Genomic DNA, 16,012 nt, shown 5'->3' with positions numbered 1-16,012 from the left:
TTTAATTAAACAGGTGGCAAATCCCACCTACTCTGACCTCTACCTGCTTATCCATAGTTGTTGATACATGTTTTTATACAACCACAAGTGAGAAGCAACCAACTGTATGCTGTGGAAATGCTGCATGGATTGTTTACAGTTTTACCCCCTCCGATTTCTTTATTTTTACTCCCCTTCCTCTCTGTTTTTTGTGTTTTTTGCTTGTGGTCAGATTTTATTCCGTATGCGACGGAGCTTTTTGGCCCAGTAGGTAGGTGACTCTCACCGCACCATACTGTTCGTCAACGCCACTGCGTTCGCTGTCGTAAGCAAACACCTGCACCTCTTTGCTCTGACCTGCACTAACCCGCCGTCCTGTCAGCTCCCCTTTTTTTTTCCCTCACAGGGCACACATTCACTCGCACTCACACAAGCACAACGCTAACGCTAGGGTAACGCTGTCACTCGTCCGCCGGGGCAGGGGGGGGGCCTTTAGCCTGTGTGTGGTGGAAGAGGGGTGCTTGGCTGTTGTGGGAATCAACTGACCCTCTTCTCTTAATGCGGAATCGAGTCGAAAGTTGTATCAGGTTGAGACATCTTTCATGAAGCTGCGGTTTCTCTCTCCTGCAGTTTGTGTCTGTTATCTCTGCCTCTCTGTTTCTCTCTCTCTCTCTCTCTCTTGGTCTTCCTGTCTGTCTCCGTCATTAGAGAAGATAACTGCAGATGGTTCCTCAGTGCAGTAATAACATTAACAAAGCCTTGGTGTAAAAATGTACGTCATTGCCTCTGTTGAAATAGACAACTTCTCATTTCTAGCCGCACCTCTCTGATTCCTGTTTCATTGCTCTCTCTAAATATATACAGAATGAAAATTTCCATCATTACACATTTCCTCATGTGGGTAATGAGTATGAAGCTGAAATCCTCTTTTTTGTGTGTGAGTGTGTGTGTGTGGGGTATGGAAACATTGAACACTGAATGACTATATTGCGTGTCTTGTTGAGACTGGTTTTCATTATTGCATTTTGTATGATTGAATTTCTCATAATACTTATTATACTGAAAGTAAAATTCATACTTTATGTGGAACTATATATCGATAGGGCTGCAACTAACGATTGTTTTCCTTATTGATTAATCTGCGGGTTATATTCTCGATCAATCATTTAGTCTATCAAATGTTAAAAAATAGTGACAAATGTCATTCACAGTTTCTCAAGGTCCACAGTCATGTCTTCAGTTTGCTTGTTTTTTCTGACTAACAGTTCAAAACATCAAGATATTCAATTCACTGTCATATATGACAAAGAAAAACAGCAAATTATCACACTCGAGAAGCTGGAAGCAGAAAATGTTTGGTTGTTTGAAAATGACTAAAATGATTCATCGATTATCACAATAGCCGCTAATTAATTTTCTGTCAATCAACTAATCAATGAATCGACTAATTGTTGCAGTTCTAGTTGCTTTCTAACTTTATGTACCAGCTGGTTATGGCTTTAACAGGAAGCACAACAGTTATAAGATTTTAATATTAGGACATTTCTGAAGTCAATATTTCAGTCTATCAGAGTGTCACAATATCGTAGTCCTTGCTGAAGTACTGACACTTCCCGTCTGGCCCAACCACAGAGCAGAGTCTGGAGTTCAGCCTGACAGAAGAATACTGCCGAAACCACTTCCTAGTGGGTCTGCTGCTGAGAGAAGTGGCTGAGGCCTTGCAACAAGGGCCTGAGATCAGACAGCTGGCCGTGAGCGTTCTTAAGAACCTCCTCATTAAACACGCCATGGATGACCGCTACACAGCATTCAAGGTGAGAGAGAGAGAGAGAGAGAGAGAGTGTGTGGAGCTGGTGGCAGCTGTCACTGACTGAAGGAAGATGAGAGCTCAGAGACAAGAGAATGAGACATGAAAACCACAGAGAGGGAAGAACAAAGACTAATTGCTCAGATTATCATACTTACGTGCATTAGTGCTCATAAATAAGACGTGACAAATGCAGTGACTTGACATTTATCGTCTTGTCAAATTCTAATAAGAGTTTTCATCTATTATTAGAAACTCATCAACTCAAAAATTTTGAAGTCAACTTTTCTCAGTAATTATGCAAGACTATGCCTTATTTTGTCTTTTTAAAATTTAAATTATGCTCCTCTTCATCGGCCTCCCATTGTTCCAACTGTTCAAAAAAACAGTCTATTTTTTCACCTGTCATTTCATGCTTATGTAAATTATGCATAAATAATTTTGCTTCAGTGCCATAAGTTCAGCTGCATTCATTTCTAAAAAAAAAAATAAATAAAATAACGCTCCCAGGATATGTTGAAGCCATTGAAGTGTGACAACCATAAACATTGTCTCCACTCAATACAATGCAGGCTTTTTGAATCAGAAGTCAGTGTTTGCACGCAAGAAGTTAATGTTTGATGTGACAAGTTTGACACAGTTCACCCTCTGTACATACGATAAACTGCAGTTTAACTGTGTGTTCACCTGTGTGACACTAATGTCTGTTATGCAAACAAGCCTTTGTATGCAGGCACCATCGATAGCAGCTCTGGACAGATGGCTTTTGAGTAGTGTGTTTTTAAGGGCAGACAATAACTGTATTTAACATCAGCCTGCAGTCTCATAACACTGCTGATCTTTTGTCGAACGTCTTTTGTCTGCCTCAATAACTTCATATCATCGTCACTCATCAGCATTCATGCATAGTTTTGCCTGTGTCATCATTGCATTTATTATTTAAAAAAAGCTCATCTAGTCATATTTAATATTTCAGAACCAGCAGGCCAGGATCTGTTTGCTCTACCTGCCACTGTTTGAGCTGCTCTACCAGAACTTGAAGCAGCTGTCCGCCCCACCGCACACCTACAGCCCTGGACTAGGCCTGAATGTGAGTCTCCTCGCAACCCTGGACTTCCACTGTGGGGTTACTTAGTTCTTTGTTACTGTTGTCTAATGCAGACTTGTTACATTGATATCTGCTCCTATTAAAATGTCTTAAATCCAGAAAAGAACGTTTCAAGCCCAGATTGGCTGATCAATTGGTACAGTGTGTTGACACAGGAACATTAATTCAATCACAGAGGAATCTTCAGTGGGGTTCAAAGGGAAGTTTCATTCAGTGGAACTTTATTTCTGGTACAGAGAAATCTTGGTCCCAGCTGGGGCTTGTCACATACTTTTCTGGATGTAATTAAAAGGAAATTTTAACAAGAGCATATGATATGTGTTTTCACTTTGGTCTTCCGGTTTTAATATACTTCAGATGAAATCTACCGTGTGGTCCAACTGTATAGTCTGTACCTTGATGATAGACTGTCATTCAATGAGGTTTGGACTTCTGATACTGTGTATTGTTCAGTTTGAACATTACTCCAGTTTTCCATGACTAAAGCCTGATGTAAGCATTCAGTATGTAACAGTTTACATGAACAGCTTTCATCTTGTGTTTGTCAAGGGCTCCAGAGATGACCTGATATCAACCAGCTCCACAGACAGCAGGAGAATCAGCACTGCAATAGAGAAAGACCATGGTGAGTTCAGAACTGCAGATACTGCACAGCACATACAGCATCTGGTCTCTTCCTGTTTACAGATCGGCCATTACAGACGCCCTCACCACCACGGCTACACAGTAATATTTATGTACACACAACTTGATCCATTAGCAGCGCTTTCTCCATTAGCAGCAGTTGTGTGCTACGCAGAGCGTGCTGTACCTTGTTTTTTTTTTTTTGTTCTTTATTTGTCACTTGCCCGAGGCTGACCTTTTATGTGATGATTTAGGCATTTTAGTTTTGAATGCCATATGCTGTTGACATGAGCTGATGTCAAGGTGAAAGCAGAAATCAAGGGAGGACAAGGACATCACAGCAATAAGTGGCAAAATGCAGTAAAAAACACTAATTAAAAACATAGTAAAGATGGAATAGAATAGCTGAATCCTTTGAGGCAACCAGCTGCACATTGTACCCATAAATAATTGTTTGTTTGTAAAAATCTATTTAGTCTGGCACTTCCATAAAGTCAGGGGGTGGGCATCACAAGAGACGGATTTAAAATAAACAATGGTCAAAATCAACAGCAGATGCCGAGATGGACTAAAGAGTCACTAGTGTTAATCCTACACACACTTCTTATAATGCAACTCTGTGGCTTCTTTTCCTCTGAGACATAACTAGGGTTTCGTTTTCAGACTTCACAAAGCTCATCCTTAACCACAGAAGTTAGATCTGATTTCACAGGCTCAGTCGCATTCCCTGTGAACAGGAAATGATCGTGCTGTGTAGAATCAGTGGCGTTCCCTTTTTAACAAATGATCTTTAAATATTTGTTTATCAGCCAATTATCAATCATATATCAATTGGAAGTGCCACCCAGCCTAATACAGTACTGAAGGGAGTCTCAGTGCTATTTTATTTCAACAATACTGTACTGTGTTGGCTTCAGGTCTGCCAGCTCAGAATGGGCATGTTGTGAGGAGAGAGGACTCCAGAAGCTCTCTGTTTATGGATCCGGGAACACCAGACAGCATTGAGGTGAGAGCATTTCACATCACAGCCCAGCACGACCTGACATACACTCGCTTCGCTTCAGATTAAAGACTGAAAAATCCACTTACACTGATCTGTTGTGTCGATCATTTTGTATGAGATTTGTACACTTGTGTTAATAATCAGTGAGCTAAGGCACATGCCAGGTATACACGGTTTTGAATCCAAATCTGAAGTCTGTATTTCTGACAACAAATTGTCATGGAAATAATTTTGAGACAATCCTTCATGTTCCTGCTGTTCAGATGTGAGACATTAAATGTGAAGGAGCCACAGTAGAGAGAAAGACTCCCATTGTTTAATATTTTAATTATTTTGATATGGCCCCTGCCCTATACTTAGAGACACCACATGTTAAATGTTGAAATTAAAAAATATTAATAGGTTTATACTGGAAAACATGCAGGCTTCGTGTAAACACAGGCTTCCTCCCTAGTTTGATGCTAGATGCTGAGTGTGCATGTTCTGTCTGGTCATGCATCCAGATGTTGAGTATAGACAGACTGGAGTGGATTCATTTAATCTGTATAAATACTTGCAGCACACCGTCTCAGGTTCATGGTTGCTGGTGAAACAGTTAAAGTTGCTTCATTGATGCAATATTAGGTCACTTCTTGTTCAAGCTTCCTAAACTTTAGTCATTACATAAACTCACGCACTTGTTTGCTTGCAAAACTCAGATAGTTCCATGATGTAAACAATTTATGGTCATTTTGACAAAAATATTTATTGCACTGGAAGAGCTTTTTTTTTTTTTTTTTCTTGAAGTTTTGTGTGGATCATATGTGGACAGAAAAATTTAAAGAAGCTCTTCTCACAGACTTTACACCTTTTCATGGACTTTTTCTCTCGCTAGAGAAGTACTATGCAGTCCATTTACCAACAGAGCACCAAACATGTATTCATCTGCAGCTGAAAATAGTCCTCAACAAATGCACTATTCACTGCTGTTTGCATGAAGTTTGCTAGAAAACTGAAGTGCCCAGCTGTTTTAGGAATTGCAGAGACTTTTATTTTTTTTTAAGTGCATTGCTGTGTCTTTCTTTAAAGATGACACTCGGTATGTGTGACCAGATTTTAAAAAATGTACCTCTTCAGTAGGATCAAATTAAGAGACAGTCTATCACATTGTTGGTTTTGGTCTTCGACAAAACCATCAATAGAATTGACAATAAGAAAAAAAACTGAAGACTGCTCATATGGTTTTCATCGGTTAGTCATGTGGTGCAGTTTTCTCGTGAAGAGTGATGTTTTTTGTAAAACTTTGTACCTTTTTGATCTTACCAAAGGCAGAAAATGAATAGTCTGGCTGTATCAACTTTATTTGAGCACTGAATGTGCTTTGTTTATGTGTTGTGCTTTGTTCCAGCTGCAGAGACGTGGCTCCACCATGAGCAGTAGCACGATGCCTCCCATTGGCAGACTGGGACATTATGAGATCAAGGGTCTCCTTCTTTCCTTCCTGCACATCGTCAAGACCTTGTCAGAGGGTCAGTGATGACCTATACCCCTACTGTACAGACAGACCTTCATTCACCATGCACAGGATATGACATAACTATCCCTTGGGGCCCTATCATACACCCAGCACAAAGTGGCGCCAAGCGCAACGCAATTGTCTTTGCTATTTTAAGACTGACGCAGTTATCATTTTCCCATCCAGCACCCATCTGAGCGTCCATGCGTGTGTTGGTCTTAAAATGAGGTGTGGTCAGGCACATTGTTGGCGCATTGCTATCTTGAGGCAGTGGAAAGTGATTGCGCGATTGACCAACAAAAACCTGGTCTGAAGTCAATGGCGCCGTGTCTCACTGTAATTTTAAAGCTATAATATCTTAACTATTCCACATTACAATGTCTAAAAACAACAACAACCCAGAGAAATCTGTAATTTTAATCAAGGTAACAGTCCGTTTCATTTGGTCACCTGTCAATGGCATCATACCCCTCTAGAGTATACGTGCACAAGATGCATGCGTTGGTGTTGTGTTTGTCCGCTACAATTGCATCTACCATAGAATATACACCTACAAGATAATAAATCGGCATTGTGGCTGTTTGCCACAATGGCGTCTACCAAAGAGTACAGTATATGCATACAAGATAATATGTCGGCGTTGTGTTTGTTTGACAGACACTGTAATAAATTGACTTTTGTTCAGTTTTAAGCCACATTTTTATGATAAACTTTTTAGGTCTTGGTCATTTTTAACTATATCTTTTAACCGGATGAATGATTTTAGTCATCGGACATCGGAAGTCCTGTGCTCGCCAAATCGTCGGAGAAATATATATATATATATATATATTTTTTTTTTTTTACCTGAAACAGCTTTATTCTGTATTTTTATGGTTTTAATCCCGCAGATAATTCAGCTCCCAGTAAAAACATCCTTAACGACAAACACTGGAGTAATCCAAACGTGAAGAAGCTGGTTGTTTAACAAGACAACAACTCCCATGATCCCACACTACTTCACACCATCATCACACTCCATCTTTTGTTATTGTCTTGATTGAGAGACCCCTAGCAGATGAAATTACATATTGTGCGTTTAAGGGCACATTATTGGCCTACATAGACGGGTGCAAAACGCATGTACACTCTTGCTTGTTACACACACAGTCGCACAACAGCGCACAAACATGCAAAAGATTACAAATAAAAGGATTACAATGTGAAAGATTATTATTGTGTACATCAACATATTTTATAAAATACATGTCATAATGGTCAGTCATAATATTTATTAGAATTAACGAATCGCAGTAATGACGGATGAAATTGTCTAATTATTTGACCAAATGGTGGCAAAACGTGTAGGTATTTAAACAGACCCGTCAGGTTGAGGGTGTTTGTCAAATGAATATCAACACGGATCAAACACAGATCGACTTTCCTGCTGCATCAATACATGATGACATGAGGAACACATGAGGAAATAAATGAGGTGAAAACAATGATTAAACTAAAGAAGGAAATAAATCTGCACAGCTTCTAGCTGCTGCCAGCAGCAGGATCAACATCTTGGAGAGCTGATCAAGTCCTGATAACTGTTAATGATTCTTTAAATGATTAAAAAATGATTTAATTTTTGAACAATATTTAACAAATATTCTTTAACATTTTTGAGAGTACAGTGATCATACTCCATGACTGAACAAAAGGATTTTAAAGATTTTAAAGCTGTAATTAAAAAAAATAAACCTTTTCAAAAAACAAATGAAAATACAGTTGCAACAAATGAATGAACAGGATCTTAAACTAGTGGTCTGGGGCCACGTGAGGGTTGAGGAGCAGCAGGGGCCAGTGTGCTCGTTATGGATCGTGCGTCACATACCTCCTACCAGGATGTTTGGTCGACTTTTAAAATCAACAGGAACTATCTACTCAAAGTCACTTTAACAACGCTGATAAATGTTGCTAAAAAATGCTTCAAAGAGTTTGTCTTTCTCTTTGTCCACAGACACTCTGATGGCATACTGGAACAAGATCAGTCCTCAGGATATCATGAACTTCCTCAGTTTGCTTGAGTAAGTAATATACAAAGTAATCTGTTGCTTTTTGCTGCATCTGTTGTGATACAGCAAAAAGGATCTGTCAGTCTAGTCTTGCTCCAGTGGTGACGGTGCACTCTTTCCCTGCCAACAGTCTTCTGTAGGAAGTTGTTTGATAAGCACAAGACATTGCGCAAGTCTCTGTCAACATGTTGAGTCAGTCTTGTTTGATGTAACTGGCACTATGTGATGCAGAACATATAAAGTGGACGACAAATTTTCATAACAAAATCGTTTATTTCCATTTTATGTTTTTGACTGTGAGTGATGATTATAATTTTCTAATAATGAAAAGACACAGCCACAAAAACAGTCTTTGTTTGTTTACTGACAGATGGTATTTTTTAGACACTGCAGTATTACTGCGTTGCTCACTAACCAAATCAGGGCTGACTCAAACTAAATTGAGCAGCGCATCCATGCACAATTTCCCTTCTAATGTTTTCTTTTACATTCTATCCCTCCACAGGATCTGCCTGGTTCAGTTCCGTTACATTGGAAAGAGGAGCATCGGCCGGTAAGACTGGAAAACCAACAGCGCTGTCTTACCTGTGATACGTGGCTTATCTGTGACACACATCTGAAATTTGAAACCTAGCTAAGCATAGTTCAGTTTAGCAGGAACTTGATTCCAAGTTGCCTTGGTAGATTTTCATAGAACGTTCAGTGTGGTTTGGTGAATTATTATTATCCGTTGTCTCTGAAGGAAAATATTGTATGTTTGTCTGTAATGATCTGCCTTGTCTCTTTATGTCTCATGAATGATGAGCATTTGTTCTGTGTTTATTGTTCTCTTTTGCAATTTTCATTCAAGTAATGATGTTCTCAAAAGGTGATACAGGGTCTTATTCTGCCTCAGTTACTTTCTCCCTCCCCTCCTGTCCATCAAACAAACACATGAACTCTATTTCTACTTGTGAATGTATTATTTATATAGGAGCCAGGAGGGGTGTATGTCGAAGTTGTTCTCATCAGACAGGAAGTCTCAGACGATGCCGCCTATGCGCTGCAACCGAGCCAGCCTCATGCAGACTAAGATACACCAGTTCAGCACCATGGAAGCCTCGCTCACTCTCAATATAGGTAACCACACACAGTTCATATGCAAAACCAGGATAACACTTCACAGGCTTATTTCCCTGATACTTTCTAAGAAAGGCACTGATAAGATACAGTCATTTCCTAGAGAGGAAAGGGCTATAATTTGGAAGTAAACATAGGGAAGTGGGGACAGATTTAGCTGAAACGCCTCCGACTAAATTGCTTCAGTAGAAAATTGATATTTATATGGGTTTAAATGGATCTTTGTCAGTTTTTTTAGTCTTTAAGATTATAATCGTTCTCTCAAGGAACTTTTTCTGAAAATGAGAAGCAGCTTATTAACTCTACACAACTATGCAACTACAGTATAATTGCCTGGTTCTTTAGAAAAAAATTAAATGAGCTTATACCCATGTGCATTTGCTCAGAACATCGCCTCTGTTTTCTCTATATTTGTGCCAAATTATTTTTTAAAAATATTAAGAAGGAATGGACTTAAGTAAAGTAAAATAAAGCCTTACCTTAATGAAATAAGACCCAACAATAAATGCTAAACCCAGTGACCATACTAACCTGACCTTTGTATTAACTTAAATAATATAGAGATGCACTAAAAGTACAGTCAAAAGACAATTAGAAACAGCAGCTTTATAGCAGAGCACCGGTTTCCAGTCCACTTCCTCCACAAGTTAACAAGTCTAATACTCTAGCCAAACGAATTCTGTATTGAATCCCAGAAGAAAACCTTGTTTAAACACAAGGTTTGAACTTGACACTTGGATTCGGAGAGTTAAAGTAAGGAAACGGCCACAAGAGATGTTAATCGTAAATTAATCTGACATAGCCAAACCGTGTCTAACAGAGCGCCTGGAGAAAATCAAACACAAATGTTGTTACAGACACTCAGCGAGCTGTTGTAATACCTAGAGCACATAAATCTACACTGAAGAACAGCACCAAGTTGGTACCTGAGTTGAAACAAGCCAAGGATACCATTTCTGGAGGCAAACAATGGAGTGGCTGCCTCAGGCTTTCCTAGTCCATGTATTTTATGTCACTGTCCACATTGTGAGCTTGATGTAATGGATATCTGGTAATGCGTAAAACTGTATAATGACTATGAAGAGTCTTCAATTTGCAGCAGCACCGTGACCATAAATATGCATGCAAAGCTGTGTCAATGCCCAGACTCTAGATCTCTGCAGGTAAACACAGGAGTAAAGTCACTGTAAAGCTATAATCTTCATCTCTGCACATTTAAATGAGTGTGCTTAAAAGCACACTCATTTAAATGTTGCTGAACATATCGTTGATTTAACTAACAGGCATCATGCTAACGATAGAAAACACCGAAACAAAGTTGAACTCTGCAAGATGTTCCCCAGTTACATTTTGTTCCCTCTACAAAGTAAGAGTTATTTTACTGATATCTGTGCAATCACATCTCGTAAACACTGCATAATTCCCCTCATGAACTGTTTGAATTGAAACACACCAAAGCAGGCCAGACATGAGCGGGAACAGTGCTGATTCTTTGACGCGACCTTTCACACACAGAAATGAGTAATTATCGCTCTTCATTGTAATGTGAGTAATTACTTCACACCGTGTCCTGGTATTCTTTGTGTGTGTTTGTTTGTGTGTGTGTGTGTGTGTGTGTGTTTTGTAGGGACGGGGCCATCAGAAGCAGAAATCCATCATCAGGCTCTGCTAGAGGGCAACATCTCCACCGAAGTCTGCCTGAGTGTCCTGGATGTCCTCTCTCTTTTCACACAGTGTTTTAAGGTCAGTATATATACACACACAGACAATGACACACATACACACACACACACACACAGACACAATGCTCTCTGACGTATAAAAAACCCCCACTTATGTTAACACAAGTTCAAAGAATTACTCAGAAGTGTGTGGATGTGAACTGTAGCACCTATTGATGAAGCTAGATTTGGTCAAACTTGTCTGTTAATGCGTGTGTGTGTGTGTATGTGTGTGTGTATGTGTGTGTGTCAGAACCAACTGCTGGACAGCGACGGTCACAACCCCCTGATGAAGAAGGTGTTTGATGTTTACCTAACGTTCCTTAAAGTCAGCCAATCAGAAGCTGCTCTCAGACACGTGTTCGCCGCCCTCAGGGCTTTTATTAACAAGGTATGTTTGCTCACTCAAACACGCACACACACAGCCCGAAGTACTGCTGCAATACTGAAATGACTCAGACAGTGACTGATGAGAATGCGATGCTGTGTTCTTCGTACATTTTCCACCAGTAGAAGTCAAACCCCGGTGTTGTATATTGGTTCCTGGCCAACCAACATGTCATTCACAAGGTTAATCTCCGTGTCTGCTAGTAATAACATCAGCAACAATTACACACTATTTCTTTACTCCTGTGTTTATTGCTATCGCCGTTGGCTTGCTCCCATATTCCCATATGTTGTTCTGATACACGTAAACTCATGTATTTTTAGATTTCCTATTTACACGTTGCATTAGGGAGTAGAAACAAGCTCTAACATGACTCCTCGTCAGAGCAGCGGGAGAATACATGCAGTTCCCAAAGGGAGGGGACCACCCACTTCCTGTAATGAAGCAGAGGAGCTCAGCAGGGGAGACTGTTGTGGCATGTTTTGTTCCATTACAGTGAGATTGCGAGAGACTGACTTGTGCACAGACAGTATACGATTCTCTGGCTGTTGCACAATGCAAAACAATCTGTTAGGTACCAGAGAGAAAACCAAGTATGAGACAGAAATGCAATCAGATGGGTACAGAGAAACTCAGGACATGCAATCCATTGTTTGTTAAAACCTCAAAGGAATCAAAGGAAGTCTGGAATTTTTTTTTTTTTTTTTTTTTTTTTTTTCCACACATCCCATGAAAACACCCAAATCAACAGCAGATTGGTTCCATTAACACATATTGCCAAAGCCTAAAACAGCTTTTTTTTCCCCCTCTTATACCTCAATTGTTAACAAACACTGTTAAAAACTGTTAAAACTTTGATAAGATAATGGCGGTAGATAAAAAGTTGAGACGTCGCCGATGAAATTACAGTTCATCTTGAGGGAAAACATCTGTACAAATCTTCGTGGCAATCCATCCGATAGTTGTCGAGACAAATCCTCAGGGTGACGTCAGAGGAAAAGTCAGTGGCTCCCCGAAGTCATCAGGTTTCATCCTTCCGGCAGCATGAACGTCTGTACCAGATTCCACGGAAAGCCATCAAATAACTGTCAAGACATTTGACCAAAAACAAATAGGTCAACCTCATAGTCAGCGAGGTTCATCTGAGGATGATGAGTGTCTGTAAAAAAATTTCATAGCAATCTGCCCCATGGTTGTTTTATGTTGTGATATTTCAGTTTGGACCGAACAACACAGAATTTTACGATAACTAAAACGTCCTCATGTCTGGTCTGAAAAGCTTCAAGATGTTGCAATCCACGTCATGTCATTTAGTTTGCATGTTCTGAGACTGGCACATGCTGAATGAAACGATGGTGGAAGTCTCAGACATTCTGTAACAGTGTCTTATAAAAGACAAAGTACAATGACAGAATTTAAAAGAAAATCATGTTGTTTTGAAAAGTAAGCTCTCAGAAAAGGAAATCTGAGAAATCCTGCTTTCAATAATGGATTATTTTAAAGGTATGGTATGTAGGATTTGTCAGTTGTTTGTTAATGTTTGTAATCACACAGAAACAGAGAGAGAAGTAATGGTCGGGCAAGGGTTATTTTCTGCTTGTTTCACAGCAGTTACATTCTTAAGCACAAATAAACGTCTTCACAGAGTCCCAACTATAGACTGTATAAAAATAATCAACGTGATCACCGTGACATCACCCATTGGTTCGTGGACTCGCATTTTGAAGCCTCGAGTTTGGCGATTGACCGTCACCATCTGAAAATACACTGAAATAACAGCAGCTACGCCTATACTCTGTGAATCTGGGGTTACGCCATGGTTACGTTACCTAACCAATGTCGTCGCCGTGGCAGCAACTTGTCAATTACAACGTAGCCACGCCCTAAAACATACCCTGCTTTATCATCAAAGTTAAATGAAATAGGATCATAATTTACAAAATGAACATCATGATGTATTGAAGAAGACTTGAAACCATAAACTCATGACACTGTTTTTCAGGAAAATCCAACTGTGAAATATGAACTTTGTTCAAGCCTAAGGTGTCAAAACTGATAAAATATCTAACAAAGCATAAAAACATCTTGTAAAATGTATTGAGGTTTCAAATGTAACAAAACATACATATAATGTATCACAGTCAGGAATGTGATATCACAGCCTATTCAGGTTTTGAATATTTTTTTGGGACGCGCAACTCCTGTTCCTCTCTAACGGCCTGCTATTTTGCTGCTGTTCTCCCTACATACTTACAGTATTTTCTAATCTCATCCCTGCCCAGAATCTGCCTTTTTAACACACTAACACGTTGTCCCGTCAGTTCCCGTCGGTGCTGTTTAAGGGCCGCGTGACGCTGTGCGAGGCTCTGTGCTGCGAGGTGCTCAAGTGCTGCGTCTCCAAGCTGGGATCACTGAGGGCCGAGGCATCAGCCCTGCTCTACCTGCTGATGAGAAACAACTACGACTACACCAAGAGGAAGACCTTCCTACGCACACACCTGCAGGTAAACCAGTGTGAATGTTGGTTTTTGAAGTAGAGGGAGAAAGGTCTGTCCGTGTTCATACAATTTAACCGCACAGTGAACAATAGCCATACTGTCAATATTCAGGAAGTCTTTCATGATCTCAGCACTTAATCACATTCACCACTGACCTTTAGCCTTTTGTCCCCACACACACAGTCCTCTGACTACCTCAGTGTCTTTTATAAGAGAAACAATCAAAGTGAAGAGAGTGTTTAAACAGCTGAAACACAGACTACTTGCTGAGTTTCCGTCTCAGTAGCAGAAGACAATCCAGCTTTCCATCAGCTCTCTCTGGGTTACATCAGTACATGAACCATTTAGGCAATGTGTGTGTGTAGATGTTTCTTTTCTCTCCTTTTATGTCCTCTTTTTTTTTTTCTTCCCTCCTTCCTCTATCTAGATCATCATTGCAGTAAGCCAGCTGATCTCTGATGTGGCGCTGACCGGCAGTTCACGCTTCCAGGAGTCACTTTCCATCATCAACAACTTTGCAAATAGTGACAAGGCCATGAAGGTACAGTGGAAGTCCTCTTAAATATAAAAAAATAGGAAAAAAGTAGGAAAACCAAGAAGCCATTACCAGTCACTGCGCTGACTCCAGTATCAGGACATAAAAGCAAACAATCCATCAAAATGACTCACTGCCACATCCAAGCCGAGAGACGATAGATCCCAAAAACCTGTGATCCAACCAAACTTTGTATCTGTGTTTATAGTCTCTGTTTAGACCAGACAGGGTCCCATTTCTTAAACACTCTGCATCCGATAAAATTATAGTGTTATAACGCCGCTGATGTGGTTTGTTTGTATTGTAAATATGTATGAAAGGAAGAAGATGGATGACAGATTCTCTGACTATGCACCATTTAGTGGTTCTGCGCTCTAACTGTTTAAAGGTTTGGCAGACATACTTGAGCGGAAAGTTCAATGTAGCATCAAAAGGTTTAATGTATCAGCTAACTAGCAAATGTCAGACTTATATTAAAAAGACAAATAAAGGCCCCATATGTTGACAAACCTCATGCCCCATCCTGCATTTTTTTCTTATGTGCGTGTTTGCTCATATCTGTATAATTTAGTCCACAGCGTTCCCCTCAGAAGTGAAGGGTCTGACCAAGCGGATCCGTACAGTGCTAATGGCCACAGCCCAGATGAGGGAGCATGAAAAAGACCCAGAAATGTTGCTGGACCTGCAGTACAGCCTGGCTCGGTCCTACGCCAGCACCCCGGAACTGAGACGGACCTGGCTGGACAGCATGGCCCGAGCACACCTCAAGAACGGTGATCTCTCTGAGGTATGAATAAAGAGATTTTGGATAATCTTCGTTTCACTTTTTGACATATATTTACTGTATCCGTCTGTCTTTTTATTGTCACGAGTGTCCGGATAACTGTTTTGATGAAAGTTATGTGCACCGACAGGACAGGCAAGTCCTGTGTCGGCTGGTTGTTTGGCAACATTTACACATCTTTGCATGCGATCTTTCTCCATCACTTAGAACAATACATTCTCAAGACACAATAGGAGTGATTAGTGTTTGTTTGTACTATGGAAAGGAAATATTTGCTTTGGTTTTACATTGATATGCATCCCAACATGATCAGTAGGAACACCAAAAGCACACACCTTTTAAAATAATCCACGTACATGCAGAGGTAATCAGTCCTTATGCAGTCTATTTGTTATTCTGATGCTAAAAATGAAGACAGATGTTGAGGGTGGAGTAATAGACAGAGCATTTGTGTTGGAAGGACGTGGAATGGATATAAAATCCGCAAAGATAAAGCATCCAGCCAGTCAAAGCAGATGGCCACCCTCCTAGAGCCCAATTCTGATTGAAGTTTCTTCCAGTTAAAGGGTCATTTTTCCTTGCGGCTTTCACCAAATGTTTGCTCATGTGTAAATGTTGAGTCTCCATAAATTAAAGAGTGTAGTCTAGATCTGCTTGTGATGTGAAAAGTTGTGATTTGGCGCCACATGAATAAAACTGATTTGACTTGATCAGTCCTGGTTTCTCCAGAACAGAATACAGCCAAAAAAACCTGATGTGTTAATGCTTAGACCACCAGAAAGAACACAACCACTGTGTAATAACAAACTGTAGTATTTTTTTGTGTTAATACATTTACAATGTTTAAGGTATCATACATTAAGCAGAGATGGCAGATTGAGATTAGTCGCTTTGTTTTGGTGACGC

At 40.0% G+C, this 16,012-nt stretch overlaps 1 protein-coding gene across 2 annotated transcripts in view; it reads left to right on the top strand.

Moving 5' to 3' along the window:
• The window catches only part of dock11 (dedicator of cytokinesis 11), a 67,442-nt gene that overhangs the window by 31,890 nt on the left and 19,540 nt on the right, over positions 1 to 16,012 (top strand). The window contains exons 31-44 of one of the 2 annotated variants that reach the window (XM_042400504.1): positions 212 to 250; positions 1,612 to 1,793; positions 2,763 to 2,876; positions 3,444 to 3,519; positions 4,436 to 4,524; positions 5,909 to 6,029; positions 8,007 to 8,073; positions 8,567 to 8,614; positions 9,035 to 9,180; positions 10,808 to 10,923; positions 11,155 to 11,292; positions 13,611 to 13,793; positions 14,215 to 14,328; positions 14,894 to 15,109. In XM_042400504.1, coding sequence (XP_042256438.1) covers positions 212 to 250; positions 1,612 to 1,793; positions 2,763 to 2,876; positions 3,444 to 3,519; positions 4,436 to 4,524; positions 5,909 to 6,029; positions 8,007 to 8,073; positions 8,567 to 8,614; positions 9,035 to 9,180; positions 10,808 to 10,923; positions 11,155 to 11,292; positions 13,611 to 13,793; positions 14,215 to 14,328; positions 14,894 to 15,109 — 1,649 coding nt within the window. The remainder of the gene's footprint in view (positions 1 to 211; positions 251 to 1,611; positions 1,794 to 2,762; positions 2,877 to 3,443; positions 3,520 to 4,435; positions 4,525 to 5,908; positions 6,030 to 8,006; positions 8,074 to 8,566; positions 8,615 to 9,034; positions 9,181 to 10,807; positions 10,924 to 11,154; positions 11,293 to 13,610; positions 13,794 to 14,214; positions 14,329 to 14,893; positions 15,110 to 16,012) is intronic. The other variant, XM_042400505.1, reaches the window with a different exon arrangement.

The sequence above is a fragment of the Thunnus maccoyii genome, chromosome 22 (assembly GCF_910596095.1).
Source record: "Thunnus maccoyii chromosome 22, fThuMac1.1, whole genome shotgun sequence".
In the NCBI taxonomy this organism is placed as follows: Eukaryota; Metazoa; Chordata; class Actinopteri; order Scombriformes; family Scombridae; genus Thunnus; species Thunnus maccoyii.
This window is presented reverse-complemented; position numbering and strand designations above follow the sequence as displayed.